The sequence below is a fragment of the Littorina saxatilis genome, linkage group LG1 (genome assembly GCF_037325665.1).
Source record: "Littorina saxatilis isolate snail1 linkage group LG1, US_GU_Lsax_2.0, whole genome shotgun sequence".
In the NCBI taxonomy this organism is placed as follows: domain Eukaryota; kingdom Metazoa; phylum Mollusca; class Gastropoda; order Littorinimorpha; family Littorinidae; genus Littorina; species Littorina saxatilis.
The window spans coordinates 22,987,495-22,999,317 of record NC_090245.1 but is presented as its reverse complement, the minus strand read 5'-3'; the positions used below and the strand labels follow the sequence as shown (position 1 = coordinate 22,999,317).

The 11,823-nt window shown below is 41.3% G+C and overlaps 1 protein-coding gene across 1 annotated transcript in view; it reads right to left on the bottom strand.

Moving 5' to 3' along the window:
• Nucleotides 1-11,823, bottom strand: part of LOC138964995 (lysosome membrane protein 2-like) — a 34,420-nt gene that overhangs the window by 9,142 nt on the left and 13,455 nt on the right. The window contains exons 5-13 of the mRNA XM_070337120.1: nt 9,292-9,492; nt 7,328-7,419; nt 6,591-6,640; nt 5,082-5,151; nt 4,476-4,657; nt 2,226-2,356; nt 1,849-1,922; nt 1,565-1,616; nt 1,160-1,324 (exon numbers count right to left, since the gene is read on the bottom strand). Of these exons, the coding sequence (XP_070193221.1) occupies nt 1,160-1,324; nt 1,565-1,616; nt 1,849-1,922; nt 2,226-2,356; nt 4,476-4,657; nt 5,082-5,151; nt 6,591-6,640; nt 7,328-7,419; nt 9,292-9,492 (1,017 nt within the window). The remainder of the gene's footprint in view (nt 1-1,159; nt 1,325-1,564; nt 1,617-1,848; nt 1,923-2,225; nt 2,357-4,475; nt 4,658-5,081; nt 5,152-6,590; nt 6,641-7,327; nt 7,420-9,291; nt 9,493-11,823) is intronic.

Here is an 11,823-nt window from a genome sequence, read left to right as displayed (position 1 = left end):
GACTATACACCTGTCACATTTTACACTGGTTTGAAGAAAGATTTCATGGAAGTCTGAGAAGCTTGAGACTTTCTCTTCAAGTGGTCTTTCTTAATTTGACTGTCAAAATTGAGCAAGACATCAGCCATCATCACAAAACCAACTCCAAACGCGTTCGTTGAGGTCACCATAAATACATTTCCTTGCCTTGGAGTATTTGCGGTCACAATTTTCGCCGGTCTCCCATCGATTGACCACGTTTTCTTGGTCGCTGACGATCGATTGAATCTGAGTTTTTCCTACCTCAAACGACCGCGCGATCGAAATTGCCGTTTCGCCCTTACGGCTCCGTTTCACCACTTCCATCCTCTGTTCCAGAGTCAAAATTTTCCTCTTCTTTCCGCGCGATTGAGCGTTTGAAGTTGAAGGAGAGTTCGAAGCCATGGTCGAAGAAGAAGATCGTTGATGCTCGCGCGTGTGTTTGTTGATTTTTCGAAAGGAAGTGGACAAAGAAAAGGGCATGTTGGGATCGTAAAATTGTGAACGCCGGACATGCGCAATCGAGACCTAAACGCGTCGTCTGTTATATTTCCGGCCGAGTGATTTTTGCGATCTTTTTTCAGAGATTCAAGCAAAACGTTACGATTTTTTGTTAGGTTTTGATTTGAAAATGTCGTTACAAGGTCGCAAATTGTAACAACTAGTCGGTCGCAAATCGGGTTCTGGGGGGAGTCGGCCATGGGGGGTGATTTATATAGCAAAACTAATCCGTCAGCAAGAATGAGGTCTGAGAAGGGAGAGGGTCTCTGATGGGGGGGTCGTTCGTCGGGAGTACCACTGTATGTGGGAGGTGTGTTTATAACCTGCCCTGTTATATACATGTAGTTATATAGTGCTACATGTATATGTCTTATGTAAAAACAATGTCCTGTTTGTATTATTGTTATGTACCACGCCTGAATTTCTCTATGAGATAATAAAGTATTCTTATTCTTATTCTTATTTTACGGCCTTCCAAAAGTCTAAGAAAAGCAGGTCTTAAAAAGGAGGGAGTCTTAAACTGGGGGTAAATTTACAGAGGTTATGAACAGAAAATAATGTGAAAACAGGGTCTTAAAAAGGAAGGAGTCTTAAACTGGGGGGGTGTCTTAAAAGGGGGGTTCCACTGTACAACACTCACCATGTGGTCAGATTTTTTGCATCTGCACCATGTGATGGCCATCACCAGCAAGATGAGAGCACCACCAATGATCATGAGGACCTTCTCCAGGACCGACGTGATCTCCATGGGAGCAAACAGCTGTCTCTGCAGCATCTTGGCATGCTTGTCATCCACTACTGCGCTCTGCAACACATTCATATCACTGATTCAATCTCTGTGGGTATTATATGTGCTTCTCAGCACAAGCTTAATCACTTTATACCGCTTCTGAAGACTTTGTAGGTGTGTGTGTGTGTGCCTGTGTGTGTGTGCATGCATGCGTGTGCGTGCATGCATGTGCGTGCGGTCTTTCCGTGCTGTACAACAGGGTAAAAACAGGTGAATCTATTTCATAAAACAGAATATGAAGCTGGCCAAACTCACCTCATTCAACCAGAAAACTGGCAGATACATTGATCGTATATTTTCAGTCAGACTGAAACAAAAGGACAGTTTCAAATCAGCATGGCATGCAGGTATGTAACATTTTCAAGACACGATGATCTGACACATAATTAATTGGTTCATAGCACAGTAATATAATGTACAATCATTGCAAATTGGTTGAACAAGAACTGGAACTGCATTTCACAAGTATCTTCTTGTGCTTTACAACAGCAGTGTTTGCAGACCAGATTCACAAACACATTTCACAGCAGAGTGCTTACCTTACACCATCCACTTTAGTGAGGTACATGTTGATCTGAAGACGTTTGAAAGCCTGCAGAATAAGCCCTGTCCACTGCAAAAAAATCAAAAATAATTAAGTGGAAGCAGCATTTGAAAAGGTTAAACCCATCAAGTGCATTAAAATAGAAGGGTGATTTTTGATTCTCCTCATCGAAATCCCTAGATAAGAAACCCTTGCTTTTGTCACAAGGGCATTCATATGTTTTAAATATACTACTGCTTCTACGTACACTTAATTTTCTACATTAGACAATTCTTTCTGTTCTGTGATATACACAATTCACACTTCAAATAAGACAGGTGTCCGTGTTTGTAATACATTTGCTGCAGGTATTCAGGTCCGTTAACCACTTACTGGTTCTACGTCAACAGCAGTCTCGTGTTCTTCTGCCACTGGCTTCATGCCCCCAATGCTCTGGATGATACTTGGATCAGCCATGTAGAAGTGAGGAAACGAGACGACAACTGGGATGTGAAAGTCGTCAACTGCACACAAATAAGCACACTGATGGGGAGAGGTAATTCTAATCATCCACATTACACCTTTCCTGATCTACACTACTCACAAAAAGTTAAGGATCACTATGAGAAAACAGGTGCTCAATAAAATCAGTTCGCCACTGTTATTTATTTCTCAGTCAAACCAAATTGTTATGAATTCTTATTCAGCTGTAAGTGGGCGATGTTGTGTTAGTGGGAAAAATTGCACGGGATTCTCTACTACTGAGCTTGGTAGCAAAAGAAAAAGCGGAAACTTGCGAAAAAGGACCTTGTTTTGGACCGTTCAGCCCGACCACATTGCACAAGCCACATGGAAAAACCATTATGCACGTGCAAGCACTGCTGTTTATGTGTGAGATGCTGTCACTTGCTTGGTTTTTTGAGAAGACATACCACCAGATTTAGGCATTATCTGACAATACCTCCACGACGAAAATTGAACGAGTTTGAGAGGGGACGAGCTGTTGCATGGTTCCAAGATGGTGTCCCCAAGCGAGAAGTGGCCAGGCGACTTCACGTGTCCATCTCGGTCATTGTCAGACTGATTCAACGTTTCACTGCCACTGGGAGGGTCCAGGAAAGACGCAGACCTGGGCGACCAAAGAAGACAACTCCACGTGAAGATCGTCTCACTGAACGACTAGCCTTGCAAACAAGAACAGCCTCTTCCAACATTATTCGAAGGCAGCTGAGGGTGGCTACTAACACCAACATCAGCCAGCAGACCACACGGAATCACCTTCATGGGTTTAACCTCCGTTCTCGTCGCCCAGCTGTACGGCCACGTTTAACTCCAGCCCATAGGGCAGCACGCCGCGCCTTCTGCAGACGTCACGTGAGGTGGACACGTCAGCAATGGTCCCAGGTCCTGTTCAATGATGAATTACGCTTCACCCTGAACCACAACGACGACCGACTGAGGGTCTGGAGGCACCAAGGGAAACGCTACATTGACGCCACTGTCCAAGAAAAGGTGGCCTTTGGTGGAGGTTCTGTAATGGTCTGGGGGGCCTTCAGCCTTCACCACAGAACACCCTTGTTTCATGTACAGGGTAACCTGACTGGCCTCCGATACCGGGATGAGATCCTTCGACCGCTGGCTGTGCCTACACTGCAGCAGATGGGACCGCAGGCTGTCTACCAGGATGACAACGCTCGCCCCCACAGGGCAAGGGTGGTCAACGACTTCCTGCAGCAGTCTGGAGTCAACAGAATGGAGTGGCCAGCATGCAGTCCCGATCTCAACCCGATTGAGAACCTCTGGGATGAGTTGGATCGCAAAGTGAGGAGCAACCACCCCCCTCCCAGGGATGTCCAGCACCTCTACCAGATGCTGCAGGCTGAGTGGCAGGCGCTTCCACAGATGATCTTCACCACCCTGGTCAACTCTATGAGGACTCGCTGCGTCGAATGTCAGAACAGCCAGGGCGGTTACACGCATTACTGAACTTTTGGGAGCATCTGAATGCCATGTCTTGTGATTTCAATGACTATGTGAAATCAAATTTCGATACTTACACACTTTGATAAAATGTACAGACCAAACGATTGCTCGAAATTGAAGGAAATGTTGTATCGTTATCACTAAAGCATTGAATTAAACGTTTGCCAAATACCAACGCATTGGCTTTCTTATTTGGAAAGTTATGAATTTGTGTGCAAGTGATCCTTAACTTTTTGTGAGTAGCTTATATATGTCAAAGGCTTCAAGTGTATTTAATGTTTCCCGTGTTACTGTGAACCTCGATGTTTGCTGTAAATTAGATGTTGTGCTGTTGTTACATTTATTGTGATTCTTTTCATGATTTGATTTAGGTGTTGTTGTGTTGAAATATTGTGCTGTGATTCATAGATAATATTGTTAAGCATAGAGAGCACAGAACAATTTTGTGTTTGTACTATATACGCTTTCATTATTTTCATATTTTAAGATCTTCAAAAAAATGAGAAATTCAGGTCTTAATAAAACGGAGGGAGTCTTAAAATGGGGGTAAATTTACAGAGGTTATGAACAGAAAGCCAGAAAACAGGGTCTTAAAAGGGAGGGAATCTTAAATTGGGGGGGTCTTAAGAGGGGTTCCTCTGTATCCACAAAGCAACATACATATCTGACAGTTGCTGATGTTGAGCAGACCCGTAGGCAGGCATTTTGTCTGTGGGGTGCAGAATCCTATGTTGTCTGGATTGGTGGCAGCGTTTGCAAGCTCGTCTGCGGTACCCACATAGCGCCGCAAGGAAATGCTATGCAGGGTTTTCACATCCTTTTGGTAGTTACCATGGACGGATCTGTTAAACACCACAGAATATAGACCAATAAAATGCTATGATTATAACAGCACTTGAACACAACAATATGTACAATGCAAGACAGGTCTAGGTCCCACCCACACACACAGAAAAACAGTGAGAAACTCTTCTGGCACTGCCAACACTAAAACGCACAAACAGCACGCATAAACAGCAAGAAAGAACAAAGGAAAAAAAGAGAGTAAGAAAAAGAAAGAAATAAAGAGAATGAAGGTGATGGCATAAAGCAACAATACATTACTAGCATGGTTGCTGCTGTTTTTTCTGAAGGTAAACAAATGCGATTGCCGCCTTTGCAAGAAGAAGAATACATCTAAAAGTAGCACTATTGATAATACACAATAAAAAAGGAATAATACATAAATATTCTCTACGTTTAAAACCACCATCCAACTGTACAAACCTGCATATATCCGATGAAAACATGGGTAGCTGTTTGGCACCTTGCTCAAAGGGAGGAGAGATTGTGCCATCTGAAATCAAAGATTTGAAAATGATAACAAACATCCACAGAATACTTTTCATGCCATAACCATCTCTTAATTAGCATCTCAACATTATTAAAAAAAACAGAGAGTTACAGTCACAGACATTAACTGTAACATAACCTAGATTCAGCCGCCAGGTGGGATTAAACAATACAACCCTACCGTCTAATACCCAGTGGTATCGTTTGCCGCCTGTGATCTCATGCAGCAGTTAAGTCAGCTATTAGAGAGATTACGAAGCGCTACCACATTCGTATGGTTGACATTTTCGTGGTTGCGCAAGACACTCGGCGGAGGAACACACGCGTGTCGCTAGTACAGCGGTTAAGAGGACAGAAGAATTTTGTTTTGCTGGTTCAGAAGTGTCGATCAGATAACACCAGCTGTTTCACTTCTGCTGAAATGCATCAGACACTCAGGCCACTGCTCAACACATCATCAACTTTAACTGCTTCATGCATTTTTTTCCTGTAGACGGCTTGACCAGCCGACTGAAAAGTTGAGTCGGCCTGATGTTTGGGTCGCCATCTTGAAATTTCTTTCATCTGCTCAGCCACTTACTTACCCAATTTAAGCCTGCTTTACGGCTTTTAAACTTGATTTAAAAAAACATTTCTATGATAAATCGCGCCTAAAGATGTCAGAGCATACATTGATTACACAAAGTAGGCATGCATATTTTATGACTATACAAATATAAAACACGACCGAAATCCCGTTCATCAGAATGACCAATTCTACGAATTTCGTTTTTCTTGGCGAAGAGATCGGAAGTCAGGAGTACTCAAAAGGGTGTGACGTTTTACAACCGAAAATGCCAACCATACGAATGTGGTAGCGCTTCTTAATCTCTCTACTGGTACAAAGTGGTGTAGACTAGGAGAACAGTCAAGGCACAGCGCAGGGTAGGCGATGAGATTTAATAGATCCTATCGGTATTCTACGCTCTCCCAAACTTCACATCATAGCAAAGCATGTGGTTCTGCTACATTGCAAAGTCCGCGTGGAATGTGAGGATTTGACAATTGAAGGCGAGCAAAAAATAATGACCATGCAGCTGCCAATCCGATTGGCTGTTTACCAACCAGTGCAGACAACCTTTTTGGTATTAACTAATGGTGTTTAATTCTTGCGTAGCGAGCCATTAAACCATTTCAAATACACTCTCACTTCCTAGCTCTGTGAAGCTGCTACTGTGCTAGCCGCAAGCATGTCTTGCCTTTCAGAAACACTTGCATCATCCCCAAAAAAAGTTGCGATAAAAAAGCTTCAACAATTCTTTAAAGAAGAATGCACTTTCAACTTTTTTTGTAAACATATACTTTACTGAGTACAAAGGCAAATAGTAACATTTGTGTTACAATGTTTTTAAACAAGTTTTATGATCCCACATGAAGTATTTCATTTATTTACAAGTAACACACCTGATCCATTGATCATGTTTGCAAATCTGGTGGTCCAGTATGGAAGAAGCCTGAAAACCAAAGATAGCATACTTTAAAAAGTTGCACACACACAGAAACAGAAAGACAGACACACACACATTCCCGTTTCCTTCTGTCTCACACATACACAAGCTAAAGTGTTCCAAGAGCAAGGCAATAACATGATTTAAATACAAGAGAGAAAGCACAAGCTTCCAACATGTGAATCCCTTTTTGGATCACACACACATCCAAGCTCTTGCCAGGAATATGGGCTAAATCAATAATGGTTAAAATCATGATTCAGTGCCATGTATGCAAGTACATTATTGCTATGCAAGAAAAAAGTATGTTCCTTTTAGTAATGCATGTGAAAGTTAATGGTCATTACCACAAAGTTACAGATTTTGTTCTCCTGTGTAAACCATCCTGTAAATCACCATATACTAAAAAAACAACCAACTTTACATAAAGGCATCCTTCTGCTTTGGATAAACATATACAGCTTGGCTGCTTTCCATGAAAAGTGAATTTGTTTTCGCAATAAAAAAAATTGACATCTGTGTCAATCTCATATTAATCAATCCAGCCAAACATTACCTCTATGCAGGCAGTTCCTAACTGCATCCATGAAAATGTTTCACAACATGTATTCATGATAAAGTCATCTAATATTTGCATCCATACATCTCAATGCAACATATATTAAAGAAGATCAGTTTCAACATCCTCCATACTTTGAGCCATTGTACGTGTCAATTCCTCCCAGGTTGCTGACATCATTGCTTCCAGTGAAAACAGTGTACTGTCCATCGTCAGTGTCGTTTTTCTGGAAAGAAAAGAAACATTATACAGTTCAGTGAGACTCCTCTTTTAAGGCATTCTCTTCCCCTTCCCCAAGACCTAGGTTGATTTCACAGATTTTCTGCCCACATCTATAACCTCTGTGAAGGTTGATTTCACAGATTTTCTGCCCACATCTATAACCTCTGTGAAGGTTGATTTCACAGATTTTCTGCCCACATCTATAACCTCTGTGAAGGTTGATTTCACAGATTTGCTGCCCACATCTATAACCTCTGTGAAGGTTGATTTCACAGATTTTCTGCCCACATCTATAACCTCTGTGAAGGTTGATTTAACAGATTTTCTGCCCACATCTATAACCTCTGTGAAGGTTGATTTCACAAATTTGCTGCCCACATCTATAACCTCTGTGAAGGTTGATTTAACAGATTTTCTGCCCACATCTATAACCTCTGTGAAGGTTGATTTCACAAATTTGCTGCCCACATCTATAACCTCTGTGAATATACCTTTATTTTAAGACTCTCTTTCAGATTTTTAAATTCAATATTGTGAATACAGTACTGAACATCCTTTTGCAGGGGATCAACTATCTCTTTTGAAGGTACACATATCGGAGCTTACAATTTGTTGCCACAACGATCGCTCGCCAACGGTGATAGATGACAACCTGTTTTGCCTGAGGTCACGCGAGTGTCACTTGACATCACGGGAGTTTGGGAAACACGCGTGCTTAGCAACTACTGCAGGCCATCGCCAGTGCATCGTGGTTCCGATGTGCAGATTTTTGAAAGAAAAAGGCATAACATCGAGCGGACTTTGCATAACATACACATCAGGGTCAGTTATTTGCTGCAATCGTGGTTTTAACTGGTTGTTGTTTGTCACCCTAAAGTGGGGCGCAACTCTTCTACAACGCTTGGAAATCCTGACAGAGTTATTTCTGACAGTCTATAAAATGAAGTCATAAAACGCAAAAGGACATGCATACTCACTCTTTCTCACTTTTTCTCTCTCGCAGCCATACGGACCCAAACTCACTCTTTCTCTCTCACTCTCGCATATTCGTCGGCCTTTAAAATGTGTCTTCTAATGGCTGATGTCAGACAGACTAAGTCCCTTGCTGTCTATTTAGCTAAAGCATTCGCATTGAGAGCGGAGTTTGTGTAGCAGATGTAAGATGGTAAGAAGTTCTTTCTTTCTTTATTTGGTGTTTAACGTCGGTTTCAACCACAAAGGGTTATATCGCGACGGGGAAAGGGGGAAGATGGAATAGAGCCACTTGTCAATTGTTTCTTGTTCACAAAAGCAATAATCAAAAATTTGCTCCAGGGGCTTGCAACGTAGTACAATATATTACCTTACTGGGAGAATGCAAGTTTCCAGTACAAAGGACTTAACATTTCTTACATACTGCTTGACTAAAATCTTTACAAAAATTGACTATATTCTATACAAGAAACACTTAACAAGGGTAAAAGGAGAAACAAAATCCGTTAGTCGCCTCTTACGACATGCTGGGGAGCATCGGGTAAATTCTTCCCCCTAACCCGCGGGGGGATGGTAAGAAGTTAAGTGAACTCTGTTCCGGTCATGTTACATACAGTTGTTACATATTATGTCTACATATATTGCATCTTCTTAATTGCTTGTGAATATTTGTTGTCATTTTTTCGTTTCCTCTTTTTGCTTTTTTAATACATTTTGTTTCCTTTTGTTACACGGGCAGAAGGCCTAGCTCAATAAAACCTTTGTTCGTTTGTTTGTTTGTTCGTTCTCTCCCCCTCTGTCTCTCTTTCTCTCTCTCCCAGCCACTCCCACTGCCATACTGACCCATACCCTCTCTCTCTCAGTCTCTCTAACATTCGTAAGAATTGCTTTTCCTTGTACATACATTGATGAAATATCCAACAAAGTCTGTGTAGAACCAGGCTGGATATAGAGCCTTCAAAGTCTTCAAAGCTGGATCAGTGTAGCCCCAGAGAATTTCTTTCACTGGGCGAGTCATGAAGATGTCTTCGCTGTACAGTTTCAGAGCACCAGTAACAAGTGTACGCACTGCTGTTGGTGCATACTGTAGGGAGTTGACCACAGCCTGTCAAACAAACAGCAATGTGGCATTTTATTGTCAAACTGAGAAATCATAATCATGCAACCAGAACAAGGAAAAGAAAACAAGTCGCGTAAGGCGAAATTACAACATTTAGTCAATCTGTCGAACCCACAGAATAAAACTGAACGCACTGCATTTTTTTCACCAAGACAAAATAGCTTCGTCAATCCCACGCGGCAAGGAAGTCGCTCAATTTTCCTGTGCAACACGAAGTGAAACTGACATGCAAGAATAGCGAAATAGCGTTCTGCGGTAAGCAGGGAAGCGAGCTTTTCTGTATTCTTTTTAACTTTCTGAGCTTGTTTCGAATACAACATATCATATTTATATGTTTTTGAAATCAGGAAATGATAAGGAATAAGATGAAATCATTTTTGGATCGATTTCTTCAATAATAATCGAAGTACTAATTAACCTATTTTCGTTAATTGTGATCACATTTTAAGAGTAAACATGACATATGTATATATTTTTAGATTCAAAATTTGATGAAGAATACGATGCAATCAATTTTAAATCTGTTTGCGAAAAATCGATTTTAATGACAACTTTAATGAGCAAACTGATTAATTAATTTTTAAGCCTCCAAGCTTAAATGCAATACCAGAGTCCGGGCTTCGTCGAAGATTACTTGACCAACATTTAAACCAAATTGGTTGAAAAATGAGAGCGTGACAGTGCCGCCTCAACTTTCACAAAAAAACGGATATGACGTCATCAAAGATATTTATCCAAAACTGAAAAAAACGTCTGGAGATATAATACTCAGGAACTCTCATGTTAAGTTTCATGAAGATTGGTCCAGTAGTTTCTCAGAATTGCGTTACACACACACACACACATACATACACCACGACCCTCGTCTCAATTCCACGTCTATGTTAAAACATTTAGTCCAAACTTGACTAAATGTAAAAAGGCTTGCACAATAACTAATGCAACATTTTATCTATTCAAGTGTTCTTGTCTCCACCTTTCGAGAAAACACACACACACACACACACTAAAAAAACTGACAGGTTACATAAGACAACTCCAGAAATATATAACAAGCAGCCGAGACAAGAAAACTATACATAATATTACTAGCATTTAGGGCCCGGCTTTGCCCGGGTGTTTCTCACTTCGACTCTAAAAATTCTAGTAGAATGATCATGCATGCCTGCATGATAAGAGTTACCTCCTTTCAATGCATTAAAAAGTAAGAGTTACCTCCCTTAGCTTCTAGAAATTTCTGGAACTGTCCAGTTATTTTTTCTTTCTTCATTTATTCCCCTCATAGGAGCCATACAGAGTCTCTAATATCACTGGCATTATGTGCTTGCTACAGGTGAACGGTAGGCATTGAACTGGCCTTGCAATATATTATTATTATTATTATTATTATTATGAACATTTGTGCGCCTAATCTAAATATAGCCCTAGGCGCTTACAAAATATAAAATACATAGTGAACATTATACGAAACACAAATCGACAAGGACTCATACACTCGCAGACAGGCGCACAGCGAGAACGCGACGCACTCACTCATACCAACTACAGGCACATGCATTCTAGACGGAAAAACAGTCGTAAATAAATAAATAAAGCTGTATATAAGCTGTATTCAATAAAGAGGAGGTCCATAATCTGAGAAAGGAAACAATGAATCAAGAAACTAAAACCCGGGTGCACATCTGTGGCTCCCGGGCAGTGTGCATGCACAATATCTTGTCCTTACCTTTTGCCATCTCTGAGGTATGGCGACCACAGGCACACACACACACACACACTTACATCCATGTTTATATATATGTAATAGATAGATAGTAGATAGATAGATAGATAGGCTGTATTCAATAAAGGGGAGGTCCATAATCTAAGAAAGGAAACAATGAATCAAGAAACAAAACCCTGCGGCTCCTAGGCAGTGTGCATGCACACTATCTTGTTCCTGCCTCTTGTCATCTCTGAAGTATGGCGATCACAGACAGACAGACACACACACACACACATTTACATCCTGTTTTATATATATAGTAGATAAAGGCACACAGAGGAGGATACATACATGTAGCAGCACTCCATACTTTTTTACCTTCCCCAAATGGAAGGCAGCAGTTCTTCTAGCATAATGAATGATTCAACTCTCCATATGAGATGTGGCCAGGCTTGTTGCACGGGATAAGACAATCCCTCCACTTGGACACAAATACAGGGCCTAGCATTGGAAAAAGTGAGTTCAGCTTACAAAGTCAGGGGTCTGGGGGCCGCAGGAGGCCACTGGGTCCAGGGGCAAAGCCCCTGGTGGGGGTTCGGGGTGCAAAGCCC